General features: G+C 40.4%; 1 protein-coding gene across 2 annotated transcripts; it reads left to right on the plus strand.

Moving 5' to 3' along the window:
* The first annotated feature begins 6,061 nt into the window (after window positions 1–6,061).
* Window positions 6,062–22,374, plus strand: dcbld2 (discoidin, CUB and LCCL domain containing 2). Of its 2 annotated transcripts, none has more exons than XM_054615022.1 (15): window positions 6,062–6,516; window positions 9,604–9,828; window positions 10,831–10,968; window positions 14,161–14,212; window positions 14,349–14,421; window positions 16,760–16,893; window positions 17,037–17,077; window positions 17,261–17,458; window positions 17,612–17,736; window positions 18,730–18,892; window positions 18,988–19,131; window positions 19,229–19,322; window positions 19,410–19,459; window positions 19,560–19,694; window positions 20,351–22,374. In XM_054615022.1, the coding sequence occupies exons 1-15, from the start codon at window positions 6,414–6,416 to the stop codon at window positions 20,767–20,769; spliced, it is 2,094 nt and encodes a 697-aa protein (XP_054470997.1). In that variant the 5' UTR covers window positions 6,062–6,413; the 3' UTR covers window positions 20,770–22,374. The 2 variants fall into 2 exon arrangements, with proteins under 2 accessions (XP_054470997.1, XP_054470998.1); XM_054615023.1 differs by having other exon boundaries at window positions 18,988–19,125.
* Window positions 22,375–22,463: the final 89 nt, after the last annotated feature.

A 22,463-nucleotide genomic window follows, 5' to 3' on the forward strand; every position in this document is an offset into this window, starting at 1 on the left:
TAGTATAATGAGTAAAATGGTGCACAAAATGAAACACACACACAAACATTACCAGCCATAACTTTTTTGCGTACAATACATTGCATTACATTATTACACATAACCATTACCAGCCTAATCTTAACCCTTAACCTAATCATAACCTATTTCTAACCTTACCCTAACCCTAAACCAAGTCTTCACCCCTAAATGTTATTATTAACGTAATGGGGACCGGCACTTTGTCCACAAAAGGAAGGTGAGTCCCCACAATGTGACTGTGTGATCAGATTTATGTCCCCACAACACAGGTAAAACACGATCATACACACACTCACAAATGCATATCCATGTCAATTCCATTTTCCGTAAAAATGATTCTATGATAAACCTTAAACACACAGCTACAATCCCCCAAAATACAGGGAGAAGGGAAACAATTATATACAGGGTATTGATTTGCACGTATATGTGCCCTATACTGACTCCCTGTGGAGATTGTAGTTAGTGCACACATTTTACTCCAAGAAACAGAATGCATTTACTTTAAAAAGACTCAGGAGACAACAATAACTGCCATAGCAACACATCATATAAAATGTATTCCTAGTCACCTGATCTTGAGGTTACTTATTCGGATTAAACCAGTGAGATTCAGAGCACCCTCCGGTTGAGGTCGCCATGGAAACTCTTGACCCTTTGGTCACTGTCAGAACCTTGGCTGAATTCTTTAAAGTCCAATCCTCTCTTTACAACTGAGTGTGTTAGAATACCAATCAGGTTTCTCCTGCATCTGTTGACCTTCTCAAGCTGACCGGTCAAGAACAGCTACATGCTGAGACTTCAAACGTTTGCAGGAAAATTCCATTAATTTCTCTCAGCAACAGATCAATAATCTTTTATGACCTTGTGCCATAGTCTTTGGTTTTTGTCCTTCAAAGGTGTCCATGCTGTGTCCATTTCTATATAAAAGAGGTAACTTATATACAGGGGTGTGATTGATCTTTACAAGATTTCATTGTTTGACTTCTGTGTGCTGTTCAAACACAATGCCTGTTTTCAAGCGTTATCTAATCGCATCAGTGAGCAATGATGTTGTTATTAAATGGTATGGACACAATCAAAAAAGGAACATTAACTGCAACAGACATGTGCTCAAAAAGGTCAAAAAGTTTAAACAATAGAGAGGAGAGAAAAGAAGGTGTGAGCACTCTTCTATTTTGAAGTATGGGCATTGTTATAGAAGTGTGCTGATCATTACCTAAAGTATCAATACTACTAAGACTTGTTTTGAGTATCAATACCAGTATAGACTTCAGGAATCCAAAAATCTTGATTTGTTCGATCATATTCATGGCACATGAAGTCCTCTAAGTGCATGCATCGTTTGCCCCTCTGCTGTTGCGCAAAGAAAGTTGCAATCAGAGAATTTATACAATTTAACTTTAAAAACTCTTGTCTGGTTTTAAATGTGAGGATTTATAGTTAAGCAGCAGCGAGGCCGTCCACAGGAAAGGTGAGAAAGCAGACTATTTCATGAGGAAGCTCAGATCCTTTAAGGTTCGCAGCAAGATGTTAAAAAGCCTTTAAAAGTCTGTTGTGATAAGTGATGATAAGTTATTTTGCACTTCAGACCCTCACTTATCTGTCTTTACATATTGCATATGTATATGCACAATGTAAATTATTCTTAATAGGCAGTATGCTACAACATAATAATGTGTTATTGTATGTTAAATGAGCAGGGAATTTTGTTTAATATTAAATGGTTTTTAGCTGTATATTCAGTGCCAGTGACTCAGTAGAGTTGCCATTATAGTCTTTAGTCTCTAACCTCAGTTTATCGTATTGTATTATTATATTGGGTTTTTATATTTTATTTAATCTATTTCAGTTTTGGCCTTTTAATATACTTGTATATATAATATATAGCTATTCCTTCTTTATGCGAAGTAGCTGCTGTAACATTTCAGTTTTGCATTAATTAAATACTCATGGTTTTGTGATGCCCTAACTTTACAGTGCAGGTAAATTTGGGAGTGCCTATTGTTTCCTGATTCTGGATCAGCCTGTACAGACATGAACATGGCATGTGATGACTAAGCTCTCACTTACTGACTTTCTTCTCCCAAAAGGCTGTGCCAAACAAATGAAAGAAAGGTTTTGTTAATACTCAACCATCCTTCACTATCAAATCCACACACAAATTATATGAATTATAAATAGCACTCAGTTCCGTTGGATTATGGACTATATGCTGAAGGCAAAATATGAAACAAAGGTTTTAAAATGGGTAGTGTGAGACAGTGAGGGAGTGCTACTGTCACATTCTGCCAAATAGTGGTTTGGCATAATAACGGCCAGCTGTTGCCAACTTGTTATAATACAGTGTGACCACCGAGGGGCACAATCTAGTTTCAGTGGTCTTTTCTCACAAGATACAAAGCTTTCCAGCAGAGGTCCTCACTGTGCCAGTTGATCACAATCTTTTTTACTAATAACTGGTTATTTTTCTCCAGTGTAATCAATCCCCAGTGTAGCCCCGTAACAAATAAATGTTCTTGTACTGGCAAAACTGCGAGGGTTGAAAATGATTAATGTACAACAATGTTAAGTATGAAGAAGACGAAGCACATCTGAAGCAATGGTACAATTCTGACCCATCTGATCTGTTTATCAACAATATAATGCAATGTATTATAGTAGCCCTGCTACAATAAAAAATCTAAGCTTATAGTTTTGGATATTTGTTGAAAAAACAGCACTATGTTATTGAGTCCAATACAACGCCATAATAACTAAGAACACATGACAATATGATCATATATAAAGTTGAACCAACAACGTTTTTATAGAGTTAACCCTTATATTCTACTTCTTATACTCACTTTGGCATCTCCACAAAAAACACATTTAACAATGATTTATCAGCTTGATGCCTCAGACTTTCTTTTTTTAATAAGATAATTGCTTATAAACCTGATTTTGAACTGATGAAATGTTTCAGATGAAAACTTGCAAAACATGGTTAAATACAAGGGACTTTGACTAACCCACTGGCCTCTTTATTAGGCACACCACTAATGCATTTAAATAAAACTGTTCTGCCTTTAAGCCTGCTCTATTAAGTGGTGGAGAGGAGTTTTTAATATTCTGCCTCCCTCATGGAATGGGGAGAACAAAACACTTTTAACTATGACTTCATATAAATTGATTTACACATTCCTGACAAGTAACCACTTTTATCCTGGGTTTTATTAAAGTAACAAGCAGAAAACAAACAAAAACATTTAAAGAGGAAAATAAAGGTTGATCGTTTTGTTTACATGTACAACATTTCAGCTGTTGGATCTAAATCAATGTGGATGTTAAGCAAATGTCAACAAAACACAAATGTGAAAAAACTATCTTTGGAAATATACAATTTGCTGCAGGAATATTCAACTGGATTCCATTAGATTTGATAATTGAAACCTACATAATAGCATGTTGTTATCTATATTGGACTCTTATGGAAATTTGTAACAATGCCCCTCAGGGAGACCTCTTGATATGCCTGTTGCTGTGAGCATATTGGAGTTCCCCTTGAGCCCTTGTGCAAATGTGTCATAGAAATACAGATAGGGAATGCAAAAACAGGCGGAGGGTGTGTATGGGAGAGAATGAAGAAATGGACAATTTCAACATGAGTGACTATTTGGCTGCTTCTCTGAACATTTTCTTACACCCTTGTGGACATCTGCATACAGTCTGCACACAGAGATGTAGAAACACAGTCACACACACACTCACACATCCAGAATTAAAAAAACAACAACCTCTGGATCATCAGACATATTACTCACAGGCTACAGGCTAAAACTGTGTTTGTTGCTGCATGTAACTATTGGTTACTCTTGGCATTTTCATCACATTCAACCTCATGCCAAGTGAGGGTGTATTGTAGTACAATAATAAGAGTCTTCACATAAATGTACCACTTGGCTATCCAGAGAGATGCAAATCAAGCCTGGAAGTATGGTGTTTGCCATCCAGTCATCAATCAGACAAAATCTACGTATTTCTATGCAGTCTCACTTAAATAACTAAGCATTAGGTTGCCTTTTAACGGCCAGGTATTTGTAGATTTGGGTGTAGAGGCAGAGGCTCACAGCGGAAAGGACAACACATTAATGGAATAATAAAGGGCGGATGGGATAATAAATGTATTAGCTCATACAGACCTTTAAAAAACAGATGAATTCCAGTAACTCAATGGAGTCATAACATAAGTTTTAGTAAATTACCAACAACACAATGGTTAGGTAGATTTTAATTTATTTACGTCATTCACCAATCCATCAATGCATATTTACTTAAGAACTGTACATCTATTTAATAAGACTTCATACTTTAACGTGTCTACATTGTAGGGGGGAATGCAACAAAACAAACAACTTTTTATTACTTTGGTCGGATATAGTTGTACTTTGCAGATTTGATACTGCATTGTTTTATTGTAAGAAGATCAAAGTACATATAGATATGATAAGATAGGATTGTATCAATCTTGAAGGAAAAGTTTGTCCTTAAGATGCCTATTATACCTGTACACAATGAAATACACTAGATAGCTTTACAATTTAGGCCCACCTATATGTATATACTACATATTTACTATCTGTAATATCAGTGTTTTAGACTGAAGTTTGACTGCTTGCGGACAAACAATCATACATTTACCATAATGTTGTTTAAAGTGCTTTGTCCAGCAGGAAAACAGAGTCAAAATCACAATGTAGCCTGCTGCGATCTTCAAAACCAGGTGGCGCAATATTTGTTCACGGTGAAATGAATACCATTTTAAATGAAAGATTATCATGCTGCAGTTTGGTGCAGATCCCCGCAACAATCAAACCATAACCATTAAAATGTGTTTTTCAATAAAAATGTCAATAATTATGTTAATTCTAATATTGCAGATTATATCTCAATTTCAGTGATATTTTGAAAGCCTTTCCAACAGTGTGCAATGTACAAATGAGGGTGCAACATATTAATGGATAAAAAATTTCAATAAATAGCAATGAAATAACAATGTGCAGAAAGCTGAAGATGTGTCACTATGTTATGTTAATCCCCCCATGTGTATCAATAAGGTTTCATTTTATTTCATGTTATAAAATACAAGCATAGACATATGCAATATGCACAAACATGAAAATGTATATTATTGTAGTGCACAATGATTGTTATTCAATATAATGTGATGGAAGGCTTTAGTTTATATAACTAAGCCAGCAACGAAATGCAGAAGCCAATAAATAATAAAATGTACACCTGTTGTTTTTCTTACTGCGACCTGTCAAAATGTCTTGTGTGAATAAGATCTGTCCTCACAATGAGTCTTTTGGAGAAAATTTAAAAAAATTTTTTAAATCATACTGTATTATGGTGTTCGTTGTCTAAACTTTGATCATTTTTGCAGTTGCTGACAACATTGCAACAAGTTTGTAATAGCGGTGGTGGAAAGTAGCTAAAAACATTTACTGTACTGAAGTACAATTTTGAGTTACTTGGACTTTACTTTATTTTTAATATCCTGCTACTTCACAACAGTTCAGGGGGAAATGTTGTACTTTTTACTCCGCTACATTTATTACAAACCTTCTCTTATTTGCAAATTCAGATTAATAATAACAAATGCAATTAACAAATAAATGATGATGTATTATTATTATTGTGGATACATATAAGACTTCATTGATTCATTCACAATCTACCTGCAGCAAATACAGTGAAAAATGAGCTCCAGCTGCAACACAGCTGTAACCTCAATTAAATCAATCAGCAAGGGGCCATTCCACATAATGACTACTTTTGCGTTTGGTACTTTAAGCAGGGTACATTCTGATGCTCACACTTTCCTACTTTTAGTAAAGTCACATTTTAAATGCAGTACTTTTACTTGGACCAGAGTATTTCTACACTGTGATATTGCTACTTTACCTTTGAATAAAAGACATGAAGACTTCTTCCACCTCTATGAGAGAGTGACTTTAAAGGGTGTGTTGGCGGATCTGGGATCATTCAGACCACTTGGGGGACTCGGGTATCCCAGTCCCAGATCGGGAGGCGGAGCCTCGGTGGAGGAAGTAGCTCCCACAGCCTGGACGTGTGTGTATGTTAGTTCGCGTGTGTATGTGTGCGTGTGTGTGTGTATGGAGCAGTTACCTCCATAGTGAGAGTGTCGCTAACCACTGGATTGTTAAAACGACAAGCAAAAGACATCCTCGTGAGGAAACCCTCACGCGAACTCGCTCTCGAGGATCAGTTTTTGTATCCTTCCCCACCACCAGCACCACCAGCACCACCACCAGCCGCCGCGGTACAGGTTGAAGCGGTGCAGCTGGTCCAGAAGCGAGCTTTATCATGCATTCAGACTGCAGGCTGCTATGGGCAGAGCGGTAATGGTGGGCAGGGAACCGACAGGGGCCGGGGTTCTCGTCCTGTCGATTCTCATCATTCTCACCGCGGAGGGCTGTCGAGCGCAGAAAGGTTGGTGCCCCACAGCTGCGGTGACAACTGGAGGAGCGGAGCGTTAACAACCGCAGCGACATGCGGCCATGCTGTCGCTTAAAGTGTGAACGCGGAGCTTTTTTTTTTTTTTTTTTTTTTTTTTTTTTTAGGGGTTTAGAGGTGTGCTTAAGGGCGACGGTACATCGTTATTGTCCCTCCCGACTTAAAACTTCCCTTACATGGCCGAGTGTACGTGCAGTCCCGCTTGGTTTAACCCCCGCCCGCCGCCGCCCGTAACGGTGTTGTAAAACCAGCCAAACTGGTTCTGGAGAAGAAGGAAGAAAAAAAAGCGAGTTTGCAACAAAGTAACAACGACTGCTTGCCGTGTTAGATGCTTGCTGAATTAACCTGTGGCTTAAGTCACAATAGCTTACTGTTTAGCTTTCCCCGATAAGCTCGCTACCTTTTTAAATCGCCTGTTTTTTAAATGGAGTGTGTGTGTGTGTACGAGACAACAGCACATTTAGGAGCGTGTGGCCTTGTTTCTTGCTCCAGGTATCCCACATTACACCCAGTATACCGTGGATTCACTACTGCATGCACAGCAAGCACAATGTGCTGTTCTTTTTACTCTATGTTGTACCTAAATGTGACTCTTTAGTAGGTTTTAAAGGAGCCCATAGCCGACCTCAGGTGGTCAGAGGTTGGGGGTGGGGTGACGTTAGCAGTGGGGGTATCTCTGTAAACACGTGGACACAGTTTGTCATAACTTTCACATGAAACTTTTAAAGAGTTTGAGGTGTCTCATGGTATGTTGTTGGGATGATCTTATTATCCTGAGTAGGTCTGATGATAAAGAAGTGGGATGGATTTAAGTTGTTTTTTTTAAAGCATGAGGGGTAATTTAATCTGAACTCCTGCTGAATGCCATGCATTTGTGAGTCAGAGTTGAGGGAAGCAGCTTTTGTTTTTGTCCTGTTCATCTGGATAGTGTCCACTGAGAGGGCTCTTGCATAACTCCAGGCTCACAGAACATGCAGTTAGCACCATGAGGCGTGACTGAGTGTTATCTCAGAGTCCACAGCATCAACGGTCCCTGACAGCTCAGAGAAAAACGAAAACAAACGTATCCTTAAAAGTTCTAAGGCCGTATTTCTTTGTAAAATAGAAATCAAGATGCGGTAAATCATTGTAGTTTTAACCTATGTGGGTTTTAACTTCCAAAATAAAATGAAAACCAATTATCGCTTTATTTTAGATTTTAAGATATCAGTTTATCTTCTGTGCAGCACATCCAGATGTTTTTGATATGTTACCTTTTTATTCAATTTAGGGCGGCACTGATTTTTTCCCCCATTGATTTTTAAGTCCATTAAACATCCAGGTGTCTCCAAATGTCCTGTTATGTTTCACTTACAGTCCGATTTACTCAAAAATATTCAGTTCACTCACAAGCCAAAGTAAAACCGCAGTTCCATACATTTAAGAAACTGAAACTAGAGAATATTTGGCATTTTTGTTAAACCGATGACTCAAATTATTTATTATATCAAAAATAGTTGGTGTCAAATAAGTGGAAGGATCGTCTAATCATGTCAGCTCTGATCCAGAGCCATTAAAAGTTGTCTCATGTCATACTCACAATCACTTTGGGAATCTACATCTTGCTCAAGGACTCTGCAAATTGTAGACAGAAGTTAATCCACCCATCCTATGATTTAAGGACACATCGCTCTTATCGCCTCCTCTACAGGTGCCCAAGATATCACTTATATTTTACAGATGGAAAGGCCCATTTAAGTGAAGGCCAACTAAATTCGTACTGTATTAATTCATTAATCTGTAAAGAAACACAAACAAATCCCCAATTGGTTAAGGGGAAGAGGAAAAAAAGGAAATGTTTGTCTAATCCCTTTCTGTGTGCTTAAGGAAACCAGTGCTGTTGATTTATAGATGAACAAGCATATGGGCTCAAACTATGGTAGTCTAAGTGAAAAGATAGAAGCAATTTGGAAAAAAGAGTGGTATTTAAGATAAATGTGGTCTGTAATTTTCTTATTATTAGCAAATCCCGTGAAAAAGAGAAACTTGCCATGAGTTGTTCTGTTTGGGTTATTCAGTGTAGAAGACATGAATATTTTAAATTGTCTTACAAATATATAGATTTACTTAAAAAAAGGCTTAGTAATTTAACAGCTGTGCACTGTAGTTTTTTAGCAAATGTAGCAAACCGAAGGAGCATTTGTTGGTGACTGGTTTCAGCTGTGGATTTAAACACATTTTGTGTAGTTGTTGGTATTTATGGCAGCAGGACTTTGTTTGTGGGGTTCACTCAAAATGAACTATAGTTGATTTAAGGAGCGTAACTTAACTGCCAATCTCGTTGCAGTTTGGCATAAATATCAGTCTATCAATAATACGGTTAACACAAATTTGTAAATAACTCATCTGCTTTACATCAATCCTCTTATGGTGCATGAATACCTCATCAAAAATTCCTTTGGAGCAGCATCTTGTCGATAACCTCAGAAAGGCTAAATAACAACAACATAAGCCCCATAGGGCGCTAAATATATTTCGAATTTATGAACAATTCTCCTTCAAAATCAGCAGAGGGATGAGCGTAGAAACAGCTGTTTGTGGCTTGGACCGCTCTCAAAGTCGCTCGCTCTCTCTCTCTCTCTCGTTGACTGTTGTTTCCCCAATAGTCTTTGGATTGCCACAGTGAGGGAACTGGAGCCAGGGCTTCAAGTTTAATTTACAACCACGGAAAGCATGCAAGATAACCGTGTTCTGGCTGTCTGTCGATCTCCGCTCAGTTTCAGTACTAAGGACAGCGCCCCCCCCTGCACACGACAAACGGCGCGATCCTGAAACATCATCTAAGCGATAGTCACGTGTCTCAGCCAATCATTTTGGTTGATTTGCCATTTTTCTATAGATGCATAAAGCCCAAACAAAGGAAAATCTATGAACAAAAAAAACAAAACATTATTTAACAATCAGTCGACAGTACGCAAGACCTGACCAATCAGATTTGACTCTGTAAAGTTCTCAGTCATTTTCGTGTGCTTTCTCAGTGGAGTTTTTTCCCCCCTGAAACTCTGTGTTTGTGTTGTCCTGCAGGTGATGGCTGTGGCCCCAGTGTTCTTGGCCCCAGCAGTGGGACTCTGTCCTCTCTGGGTTACCCGGGGACATATCCCAACCACACGGTGTGCGAGTGGGAGATCAGTGTGCCCCACGGCAACAGGGTCCACTTTCGCTTCGCCGAGCTGGACATCGAAGACGGCAACTGCCAGGTCAACTACCTCCGCCTCTACAACGGCATTGGACCCGAGAGGAGTGAGATTGGTGAGAGTGACAAGCAGATACTGGACCGATTTGAGGGAGAAATCGCAATTCAAGCAATAGTTCTTACAAAACTGTTTGTTTAAATACATCAGACTTTAAACACACAGTAAGGAAGTCCATCTAGTCGCAAATTAAGGCGTCAGTTACTTAGCACAAGTGATTATGGGATGGTCAAATAAAGAAAGGACCCACGTCGACCACAAGCTGGCCCATAGCCCTCTCCAAACCTGTATGTATCTCATTAGCTGCTTCTTCTTTGTCTATGTTTGCATGCACTGTCAAAATAAAAAGAAAGAGGTGGTCAGAAAACCAACTTCTCCATGACACCAGCAATGATTATATAAAAATAAAGATATGTGACAGTGCAGCGGTCTGCATAACATATATTTAAAATTTTCAGCATTAGTCAGACTGCATTTTTAAGTTAACCCAGCAGATTTTTAGGGTTTTATAAGCCCATAACTTGCATAATTTGCAAAGGCCTTAGAGCAGGATGGTTCTTTATTTTTTATTTTGTGGTGAAAATGTATTGAATACAGGGCCAAAGCAAATCGTTGCACTGTTGTCACTGTGAATCTGCAAATAACAAAGTTTTTGTTTGCACAATTATCAAGAAATCAAGCTGCTGCAGAAAGCCGACAATACCAGTTTACTCAAGCGCATGTAATCGCAGTGAAAGACATCTGACACGTGATTAATCCTACAGTAACCATTGTTCTCATGCCAGAGTGCTGCAGGGCTTGCTTTAAATAAAAGCGGCTGGTAATGAAAATTAGGCTAAATGGTAGATCAATAAATGTTGTATATTTTCTTTTGTTTGCCATTAGCCCAGCTAGTTGCACCCACCACTAAACTTTCAGCACTAATATCTAATACAATATATTGTGTTTTGTTTAGTTAGATTCATTGTTTAATGTGTTAAACTAAACAAGCTTGTTTAACCAACCAGAATCTCTTCTCTGTCCTGTTCCTCCTGGGTCTCATCCTGTGCCGTTTTTACAGTGAAGTACTGCGGGTTGAGTCTGAAGGTCAAAGAGCTGATTGAGTCCACTGGAAACCAGGTCACTGTCCAGTTCATGAGCGGGTCCCATCACACCGGACGTGGATTCTACCTGTCCTACTCCACCACCAATCACACAGGTATTTATACTCTCGCTTGTAAACGTAGCTCGTAGACTCTTATCTCATATTCATGGATTACTTTATTGACTTTTACAAGCCCTGTGAAGAAAGAAGTCAAGTATTAAATGCATTGAAGTGTAGATTTTTAAGACCCGTTTCTAAAGCACCTAAAACGAATTGGCCTTCTTTGTATAATCCCAAGACATGTAAATACAGCTTTTATCAGTGAACTTTTTGTGACAAACACACGATTACGCCGCGTTCATCAAGTTACAAAAATTCAGATGTGCACAACAAAGTGCCGGCAACATTTTCGAGGCCTACGCACACCATGCGCAGCCGTGATTACATCATTTTCTGTTGGTCGCGCCTCGTGTCGTCTTTAAACTAAGCTTAACAAGGCTAGGCTGTAGGTTGCGAGGCTGTATTTAGGCATGCCAACACGTTTACAATGACATAGCTAACATGCTGACATAGGGCAGGTATTGTTAACAATCTTTATTTAACCTGTTAGCGGGCTTACATTTTCCAAGCTGAGGTTGAAGGGTTTGTAATTAGTTTTACAGCATAAACAAATTTGAATCCTGCTGGTAGCGCTAGACAGAAAGTGTATCATCACCAAAATCATTAGGCTCAATCATCTGGGGACCACAAACGTCTGTACGAACCTTAACACCAATACAGCCATTAGTTGTTGAGATAACTCAGTCTGGAAAAAAGTGGTGCGCCATGCTGCTATTGGCTGTGGCTGACAAAATGTGTTTTTTAGGTGATATGGGGAGCGTTAACTGTAAACTTCTCTGTTTGTGTTGACTTCCTTAGTGATCAGGTCTGATTAGTTATGGGTAAATTTGGGTCTGATTGGGTAAATTACATTATGCTTGTTGTTTGAAGATGGTTTTATGTCATCGGACCCCTGAGGATCTCTAAACCACTTTTCAGGAAATGCAACGGGATGCATTTTATAAAATGCTATTTCCTCTTTAGTTAATGTGTTGTGTCCAGTGGTGCCGTTTTTGCATGTCAGGGCCAACCTATATTACTGGAGCAAAGAAAATGATAAACATTTCCAATTATCCCGTAGGCAAACAGTGTGTGCAGCTCATAAAATGAAAAAAAGTAACGGTCAAAGATGACCTGGGTTGAATGGGGAACTGTGTCTGCTGCTTTGCAACAACGGTGCTCGAGGCCAAATGAGAGGAGCATTTACGACGTGGTGTTTGCTCCCCATTGAAGAGCGTACTTAAACACACTGAGATAAAGAGCTGCTCTGCTGTGAGTCGTTTAGGCCCATCAGCCACATATCTGGAAGTCCAACTGCAGTGTGCGGGGTCATCATGCCAGTGGGCATCATCTCAAATTAATGTGTCCCCCCCCCCTTAGTGTAAGAACAGGCGATATTGAATACAGACGAGTGGCACCAGCAGATGTGTTTATATTACCTCTACTCGACCGTCTGAGTTGGCGTTTGGTCACAGTTTTACAGCAGATAAACTGTTTTATTGTTACTGTATTTGTTTTTTTAGGTGTGACTGTTTTAGTGTGTATGGAGTGGCCGGTAAAAGATAGCTTAGAGGGATAGAGGAGGATGTGGTCATCATGACATTTAAGAAAACCGGAACAGGGGCCAGAGGAAGTGAGTGATTGAGAGAAATGGAAAGTCATAATATTTTTTGGTTTTTTATATATAAATATAAATATATATATATATATATATAAATAGTGCACAATTATGTTATCAGACTGGTTTCTGGGTGATAAAATATTTAGAAGGGGTTCGTTTTTTATTCAAATCATTGCCAAAATCAAATAGAGCTGATATGTTTAAACATAATAGTATACAAATAGATATGACAATATGTTATTCAGGATATTTCAGTGTGCACTGCTTCAGGAACAAGAAGTTGGTTGGATTCAGCAAATCTGGTGAAAGAGCTTTCTATTTAAGTGTGCTACTAATAATTTGGAAAAGGTGGTGTGTTCAGATTCCTTATTTTGTACAAAACCCAAAGATAATACCATTATACAAATAGTTTGAGAAGCTGGACTATTGAACAATGGATAATCACTTATCAAAGATGTTGGAGGTTAATTTCCTGTCAATCCACTTATAGTTTTAGCACTATAAGCATCATTCCTATACAAATATTTTCCCCAGATCTCTCTGCTGCCTGCGAATTTAAGTACTAAAATGAAAATAGTTATGATAATTGATAATATAGACATAACCCATCAGATACAAGAATACTTTAACTACTCAATGCTGTAGTCCATGAGACACGGAACCCAATTCTGAAACACATTTTCTCTTCATGAAGAATGTTTTTGTGGCTGTGTAATTGCGACTTTAGCCGGCCGTGGAAAATCTTCTGAAACAGATAATTGAAGCCACAAAAAGAGGAAGGCAGTGACGTGTGTGTGCAGGAGAGTAATAGTTCTGTCTAAGTGGTCGCCACGGTAATCCCGAATCACACTAAAAGGCAAACAATGCCAAATGGACCCCAACTAGACTTCCCCTTCAAAGAGCTGATGTGTGTTTTTCGTGTTGTGTTAGCGATTATGCGGACAGGCGTGGGAGGACAGTTTGCACAGCTAAGTAAATCAGTCATCATGGCGACTTGTGGTGGTTGGGGGGGTATTTGTCAGTTTGAGTCACTGGTTGGTTTCCCAGATAAAAGCTTTATAATTTTTTTTATTTTTTTTTATAATCTTGTGGAGACTCACAGAGACTGACCACCACAGAGGGGCTATCGTAGAGTTCCCAGCATCCCGTTGGGCATGTGTGGTGGGCCTCATCGCTAAAACGTTCATGTCAAACACACAGACATTTTTGTGCTGTATCACAACTTGTCCTTTGACGTGGTCATTGAGATGACTATATTTTGGGGTTTTCACAGCCATGTAGCACACGGGTGAAATTTGCCAGAAATCTCCATAAGTTTATGCAACAAACTTACTTGGTTAAGTTTAGGAAATCGTTAGGATCATTATTTAGGATCATGTTTTGGGTTAAAACAAACCGTTTCTGCCATGAACAAAGCCTTGAAGGATATCATTGAGTTTTGATCTGTTTGAATGTGTCATGCGTAGGCTCTTAGAAATAATGTTTTCAGAGAGAAACATAGGGAAAATGGGGGGGGGGGGGGCGATGGGTTAGCAGGAGAGCGTGCAGAGAAACCAGTTCTGACACTGTTTGTTTGCCTTTTGCAGATCTAATCACCTGCCTGGACAAAGGGAGAGATTTCCCAGAGGCAGAGTTCAGGTAAATAACATTACCTTATGTGGATATTTGTGCAGTGATCACGCTGTTCAATTCTCATTGTGTGTTTGTGTCTTCTTCTTCTTCTTCTTCTTCTTCTTCTTCTTCTTCTTCTTCTTCTTCTTCTTCTTCTTATTAGTAAATACTGTCCGGCTGGCTGCTTGACATCCACCGAGGAGATTTCTGGAACTATGCCTAATGGATACAGAGAGGTGAGGACTCACGTTATGCATGTGTTTTTTTCATACTTTTTGTGGTGTCCTCGGCCATCATATTTCCAGGTGAGTCATGGTGCCCTGTGGTCTGGCGCCGTTTGGTCACCGTTACCCCACAGGATCCACCAGACTGTCAGCATCTGCTTACTCATGGTTTCGTGGCTCCATCTTTGTCTCTATGCCGCCACCCACTACTGTGCAGTCTCCACATCTTTCCTTTTTGACTCCTCTCTTTCTTCCTTGTGTAAACGGGGCCTCTGCTCCATGGTATGCGAGTCCTGGACTGATGACCTCACAGCACCCCCCCGATGCGTGTGAGGTCATGGGCGCCTGAGTCTCTGGCTGATGACTTCATCCTCGTAGCTTGGGGGTTTAGTTGAAGGAGGGAGGGAGTGTTGCTCGCTGATGGGAGGACAGGGAAGGAACGTGGGTGGGGGGGGGAGAGTGCTTCAGGGAGTGAGGTGCCCCACAGGAACAGAGGAGGGGCAGGGTCAGCGGGTGAAAGGGAGGTGAGATAATAGTTTGGCTGAAAATAATAAGCCTCTAATCCAATCCAGCTGCAAGAGGGCGCTGAGCTCGGCTGTGTGCGGAGTGTGTGTGAGGCAAAAAGCTGGAGAGTGAGTCAGTGTGAGGGAGAAGCTGAGGAGAACCTCTGTGTTTGCGTGCCTATGTTATTCTGTATTCATTCATGCTTGTGTTTCAGGTGTGTGTATGTGTGTGTCAACAGGCTGTAATATGATAGTGACTGTGGAGGCGTACGTCAGCCTGCCCCACCCAGAACCAGACCCTGATGCTCTTTTTCTCGTTTCCTGGAGTTTCTTAATGTGATCCATGTACTGCTTTCTATATTTCCACATCCCACATATCATATGTGTGTGTGTGTGTGTATGTATGTATGTGTGTGTTAGCGTGGTTTCCTCTGTTGGAGGCAGGGTGCGGCGGTTGGGAGCAAAGCTTTGTGTTAGTGGTTTGGTACGGCGCTCTTTAGGATGTGGATGTGTGCTTTTGGGAAGTTTAAGAGTCACAGGGCAAGTGTTCATTGCTTGTGGCAGCATTTGACTGCTGTGCATGTTTGTGTGTGTGTGTTTGATTACATGTGCTTAGTGGGTCACCAGTGTTTTTCCCACAATCTTGTCAGCTGTGAATTCCAGAGTGGGTCTTTTCCAGTAATAAAATTCTGCCTCACTCGACCAGTTGTTCATGGTAAAAGAAGCTCATGGCCAGAGTGGAATCTGTGTTTTTGTCCATATCGCAGTGATGTGGCAGCAGGTTTGGACAGGAATACAGCCAGCAGTGAATCATTCCTGTCAGTGACCCTCAGTATCCTCTCTACAGAGAAGAAGTGACATCATGCTGACTCATCAGCCTTTTATCTGCAACGGTCTGAAGGTTAAGAGCTTGTTCTTCACGCTCACACTGTAAGACAGTACTGTGTGTTCCCGCTGACTGTGAATGCTCCTAGATTTTTTTTTTAAGTAAACACTGGAGCTTTGCCTGTATTTCAACCACAGACATTCAGCACCAGTTTTGATTCCTTCCACAAAAAAATCAAATATTTTAACAAAAAAAAAGTCCGGAGGTAGTTCTTTGACGCGTTACTGGTGGATGATTAAAGATAAAACCTGTCGAGCAAGATATGTCATTTTTATAATCAATATCGTGTCCATTTGATACTTTTTCTTTAGTGCTTTTTTGGGAAACTCAATATAAAAGTCTTACCAATTATTAGGCTGATACTGATTTGTTTGGGGTTTGGAAAAGTCTAATTATCTATTATCCGGAAATTGTATTATACTGCAAAGTGTAAATAATACCTTAATAAGTAAACACATCAAGTTCACTAGTCCAAGGGGCTGGACAGGCACAAGTTCAAAGCAACAAGAGCAGCTCAATAACAGAATGAGGGGGAGACTGCAAGAGATGACTCACCCATTGATGGGCTAATAAACACAGCCATTCACAAAATGTTCATTATTAAGCGGACTTAACTGCATAGTATCTTTTTTATTACTCAAAATGTAATAAATATGGTAACCATGTTTTCAGTTTTTGGCAACCAAAAGCTGATGCCTGGTTGCTAAGTGTTTTTTTTTATTTTTATTTTTTTCAAAGAATTGAGAATAAGTTTCGCTCTGGGTGGGACATTTTAGAGGAGAAAAATGAACTTGTAAGTGCTCATAAAAATCTGTTAATTGTGACATTTGCCTAATCTTCACAGTTCATCAGATGTGGCGGACATTAGCTTTAGTTACTGGCACTGTTTGTTATAACGAAAATGGAATAGTGCATAACCCGCATCCCATAATCTCATCTCATCTTTGCTCTCATTCTGCAGTCCTCTCCTGTGTGCGTGGCAGCCGTCCATGCAGGTGTGGTGTCCAACGCCATGGGGGGGAGGATCACCGTGGTCAGCAGCAAGGGCATCCATCACTATGAGGCCACGTTGGCTAACAATGTCACTTCCACTGGGTGAGACTGTGTGAATCTTTGGTGCATTTTTTTTTGTTTTGTGTATATAAATTCAAATGACTCAAAATATGGGCAGTTTTCAGCGGTAAAAAGTCTCAGATGTACTCATCTATGTTTCTCTAATCCTACACTTCTCTCTTCAGAGGAACTTTGTCCGACAGCCTCTTCACCTTCAGGACCAACGGTGAGTTTTCCTTATATTCATAAGCACCAGAAGGAGCTGCATCATTTTTTTCCCTTGTAAATATAATTATTAACACCGACGTAGTGTAAATCTTGCTGTAATGTACATCAATTTTCTTATATCGCACAAAATCTGGAGTGAATTACCCGCAATTAATATTAATATATCTTTCTGTGCTTGCAGGCTGCTATGGAAGGCTCGGTTTAGCGTCCGGCGGTGTTGCGGACACTCAGCTGTCAGCTTCGTCTGTGTGGGACTGGAACAGCGTGTGGGCGCCATCAGGGGCAAGACTTAAAAGGGCGGGGCTGCCCTGGGCATCTTATCAGATGGACCAGCAGCAGTGGCTTCAGGTGGATCTCAAGAGGGAGAAGAGGATCACAGGTACACAACTACATACAATCATGAAAAAACAGACACACTAGCTGAAATGACTAAACACTAAAACCATGATCTTTTAATTTGACTGTATGCCTTGAATGAGGCTCCTTGGCAAAACCATCTCTGCGGTTTTATGATACCTGTGGTCAATTTTAGGTATCGCCACCACCGGCTCCACCCTAAGAGAATACCAGTACTACGTTTCAGCATACCGGGTCCTGTACAGTAACAATGGCCAGCAGTGGTACATCTACAGGGAAGCGAATTCTTCACAAGACAAGGTAATACAAGCACCAAATCAATAAAACCCTGTTTGCTCCACTATTACATCATGGGCTTTTAGTTTTCCTTCTCCTTCAAATTAGTGCAAATGGACAAAAATGTCACTTTAGAAGGCTGCAGGGGCACATATTTGGACCGTTTCCATAGCAACTGGTATTGACTAAAAGATGTTTACGGCAGGAAATGATAGCAGACGGTGGTTTGAGTTAAGTGCTGTGATAGACAAGCCAGGACACTTGGGCATTAATAATGAATGGATATTGATTTAGTGGTTGGGCTGTTGGGATGGAGCTGCTGTCTGCCGGGATTATCACAGACTCTTAGTGACTATGTTTACATGCACACTTATATTACAGTATTTTTCACAATAGAACAATATTATGATGATATATTGGATATTCTGATTAAGACCTGTGATATGCAGATATTATACACGTTTTAGGAGCATTCTTTGGACATGTCGAGAGTGAATTCTGTATGCGACACATGGCCTCTTGCCTGTCTTGCTCCAAGGCTGGGAAAAAATATGAATGCTAAAAAGAAAAGCCCACATTTCTGGGCTGAAAGAGAAACAAACAAACTTTAAACCATTATGAAAGACTTGGACAGCAGTTTGGCTGCTGCCACATCACTGATAATGGTTATTTTTGATATGCACCCATAGGATGTATATTATTGGAGCATTTTCAATTTTTTTTGGAGAATGCATGGCTGCATGTAAATGGGAATATTAGTGGAAGTTCATCAGCCATGTAAACAGCTTAGAAGGAATATTGTCTTTTCTTAATAATAGAGCTGGAATATTCTGTGCATGTAAACAAAGTCATTATGTTGAGGGAAGTTATTAGCTTGCCAAGATGGAAAATAATCAGCTTATGGCTCATAGTTCATTTGTTTACAGTCTGGCTAGACTCTTTACACTACTAATACGGGGCTATAGTTTGGTTTAAGTCTCTGGCACATATAAAGAGTTCGTTCTCATTTTGTGGTAGATTTTCCAAGGCAACATCAACTACCTGCACGAGGTGAGGAATAACTTCATTCCCCCAATCGAGTCCCGGTTTGTGAGGATAAATCCGACCCTGTGGCACCAAAGAATCGCGCTCAAGTTGGAGCTGCTTGGCTGCCCAAGTACAAATACAAATACAAATACAGGTTGGTAGAAACTGTTGAATTGGACCTAAACAAATGTCCCATGAGAGGATATTTATACGTTCCTGTTTTAATTCTAAATGTTCTGTTGTTGACAGTGAGGCGAGGGCAAGAGCCGAGGCCAAGGATGACCTCTCGTCATACTCCACCTCCATCGGGTACAAAACGGCCCCCTCACCTTGGCGGAACCACACACACCCCAGACATTAGAAACACCACTATGCCTCCTCACACTGGTAAAGGTGCGTCAGATTTTTGATTTAAAAACCAACAAAAAGAAGCTGTTTTGATCCAAAAATACAGACATTCTGATGTTTATTGTTGTATTTTTGCTCTTAGATGTGGCGCTGGCAGCAGTTCTGGTGCCCGTGTTGGTCATGGTTCTGACTGCCCTAATCTTGATAGTGGTTTGTGCCTGGCACTGGCGGAACAGGTGTGTGTTCTCATTATCATTACAAAAGGAGACGAAAACATCCCTTTTGAAAGCTTCACTGTGACTTTATTTTTCCTCTCTTGGTAGGAAAAAGAGTTCTGAAGGAACATATGATCTCCCTCACTGGGACCGGACAGGTATGTAATCTGTCTGCAGCACAGGCTGATGGGTCCAAGTGTGTTTAGTCAGAGTGTGCTGGTGAAACTCACCGGTCAACTCATTATGCTTCCACTTCAGACTGGTGGAAAAGCATGAAGCAGCTGTTGCCCTCTAAGATGGTGGAGACCGAGGATTCAGTTCGGTACAGCAGCAGTGAGGTGGGCCGGCTTACGGGGAGAGGTGCTGTACCCAGACTACATGCTGAACCAGCAGGTAAGCACTGTTCAACACGGTGACTGGCCAAGGAACCAGGTGTTCTAACAAGATGTATCTTTAGAGATGTGTTGACGTACCCACTAATGATTTCCAGAGTTTCCTTGAAAGAATTCCGAAAATATGAATAACTGACTGAAATTCCATTAAAGCAGAGTAAATGTGAATTGAATTATTGGAAATTGTACTTTTCAAACGGATGGGAAGCTCTCCAGTTATTTACAGCTGCACATTTCTTTTTTTTTTACATGACTAAAAGATGGTTAATTTGGTAAAAAACAGGCCTTCAATTTATTGGAAGTAAGCTGCTATGTAAGGTAGCCTGTGGAATTTTAATTGTCAAAAAGTAGCTTGATTTAAATTCAGTTTGTCACCCTTATGGTGCCATGAAAGAGTTGAGTGCATTTCCCATCCTGCAATATCTTTATTTTGAATGAGCTTTTTTTTTACAACAGCTTTTGATATTCTTCTCCTCTTTTTATTACATCAATTCAGCAACCGACTGTCATATACAGAAAGGCGTGAAATCAAGGGATGTCATAACGCTGTTTTAGTTCGTAACTAATGAGAAGTTTCCAGCAGAATTCTCTTAAACAGCTTTGACAAAACAACCAAACACCGGTTTAAACACACACTATGACATGCTGTATTTTCAGAATATGCTCAGCCCCTGGTGAGCGGTGTCACAACGCTAGGAGCCCGGTCAACCTTTAAACCAGACGAGGGGCCCGACCCAGGATACTCTGATCCCGACCTGTACGACGCTCCCATCTCACCGGACGTGTACCACGCCTACGCCGAACCCCTGCCGGCCTCGGGATCTGAATACGCCACGCCCATCGTGGTCGACATGGGTTGCCACCCGTCAGGGGGCTCCTCTTTGAACCAGCCCTCCACGGTGTGCAGTTTCATGGGTGCCGGGCCGGCCTCCCTTCTCACACAGACAGACAGCAGCCATTCGGGCAGGGAGGCGTATGACACACCCAAAAATGCCACTGGACAGGTCACACCCACCGAGGATCTGACCTATCAGGTACCTCAGAGTAGCACTCAGAAGCCAACGGGAAAGAGCTGAAGAGTCTGGATGCACATGGCCTTAATCTGGCCCCCCCCCTCACTGCCAACGCAACCCAACGGACAAAGATAGAGGGGTTGTTGATGGAGCAGGAGGTGGTGGTGTGAACCTGTGAGCCCTGGAGCCTGGGCTCGAGTCTTGAATGAACACTACCTTTAGCTTTAGATGCAATCTGGAGATGTCTGTATTGCCTAAATGTTTCTGCATGGCCACAATCTGCTTGTGTAGTGCCATTACAGTCCTATCACTGAAACCACAAAGATGAATGTGTTTGTGCCAGGTGTGAGAGGCGTAGATGGGGGGAGGTGAAAAGGAGAAAGCGGAGAAAGCCGACTACTGTTTGATAAAGACTTTGTCCCTGTTCTGTGATCCTTAGTAGTTCTTGCATTCTGTGAAACTGTGACTTCCATTATTCTTCTGTTACATGCTGAACCAACTGAAATGTACCTGATGAGTAACGTTCATCAAATCTAAACAGTTCTTTTAGTGAATTTACTGCATATTGCATAAAGTACCCCCCCCCCCCCCTCTCCTAGAGAAACTCTGGTTTTCCATGGTACGTCTTTGTCTTACTTTGTTTAAAAAGCATGACTTGAAAATTGTGTATAGTTCTAGTAATCCCATTACTGCAAATCCTGTTTTAAACTCTCAAATGATTTACTGATATTTATTTTACATCCTGCTGATGAGGAGAAACTCTTGTTTAAAAAAAAAAAAAAAAAAAAAAAAAAATAGCCCACCACCAACGTCACTGATTACATGTCCAAGAATTGTGGTTGCACTGTTGTGGACTCCTCACTGACAATGAGGTTTTTTTTTGTATGTTAACTTGAAAAGGCTAATCGGGAAGATTAATCCAATGAGATTCATAAAGAGAACACACTCTTTGCCATATGAAAGACCATTGTTGCCTTTTTCTGTGTATATGCAATGTTAAAATTCTCAACAGAACCAACTTTCACAGTTGTGCCAATAGCGCAAGTTTTAGCCAAACAAACCATAAAGCAGTCTTAATGTGTGAAATAAAGTTTTTAAAGGCCTAGTTAGCTGATGTCCTAGCAAGAAAAAAAAAAAAAAAAAAAAAAAGGTACACAGAAAAGAGTTAGATGGGTTAATCTGTTACAGCTGATCATTTCTTAGAATGTGTTTGTCCTGAACTTTTAGATTTTATTTGTGCATCATGGTGATTGTCTTGTGTTGAAATGGGTGTTTTGATCCGTCATTAATTTGAGTGTTCTTTCCTTGTATCTATGTGCATCAACATCTGTATGTGTGGTATTATAGGATGTGTTCAGTCCTTGTCTGTAGCACCAGTTAGACTGCATTCCTCTCCACCCTCGGTACTAATCTGACCAAACACTCTGCGGCGGGAGTGCAGATGGAGGGGAAAAAAACGGAACAAGCTGCTTTGTGACTTTACAGAATAGCAACCTCACCTGGTGAGAGGGGGGAGGTGTTATTCACACAGCTGTGCCACCATATGCTTTGATTATGCTCAATAACCAAGGCCATCTACATGAGTGTTGGTGCTCCCTGGTCAGAGGGATTGTGTTTATGTGGCTCTCACTGATTGTACATAGAGAAATAAAGAGTTTTAAAAGAAAATGCTTTATTAAAATCTTCAGCTGTTGTCGTGGCAACAAAATATCAAAGGCCATAACAGAGACTGTACAAATGGTTGATGTCCGCAAATG

This window comes from Anoplopoma fimbria, chromosome 16 (assembly GCF_027596085.1).
Source record: "Anoplopoma fimbria isolate UVic2021 breed Golden Eagle Sablefish chromosome 16, Afim_UVic_2022, whole genome shotgun sequence".
Taxonomy (NCBI): Eukaryota; Metazoa; Chordata; class Actinopteri; order Perciformes; family Anoplopomatidae; genus Anoplopoma; species Anoplopoma fimbria.

Coding starts and splice junctions, on each gene's coding strand:
- dcbld2 (XM_054615022.1), top strand. CDS start 6,414: ATGGGCAGAGCGGTAATGGTGGGCAGGGAACCGACAGGGGCCGGGGTT. Junction 14,422..16,759: donor TGCCTAATGGATACAGAGAG/GTGAGGACTCAC, acceptor CTCATTCTGCAG/TCCTCTCCTGTGTGCGTGGC. Junction 17,737..18,729: donor CGAATTCTTCACAAGACAAG/GTAATACAAGCA, acceptor ATTTTGTGGTAG/ATTTTCCAAGGCAACATCAA.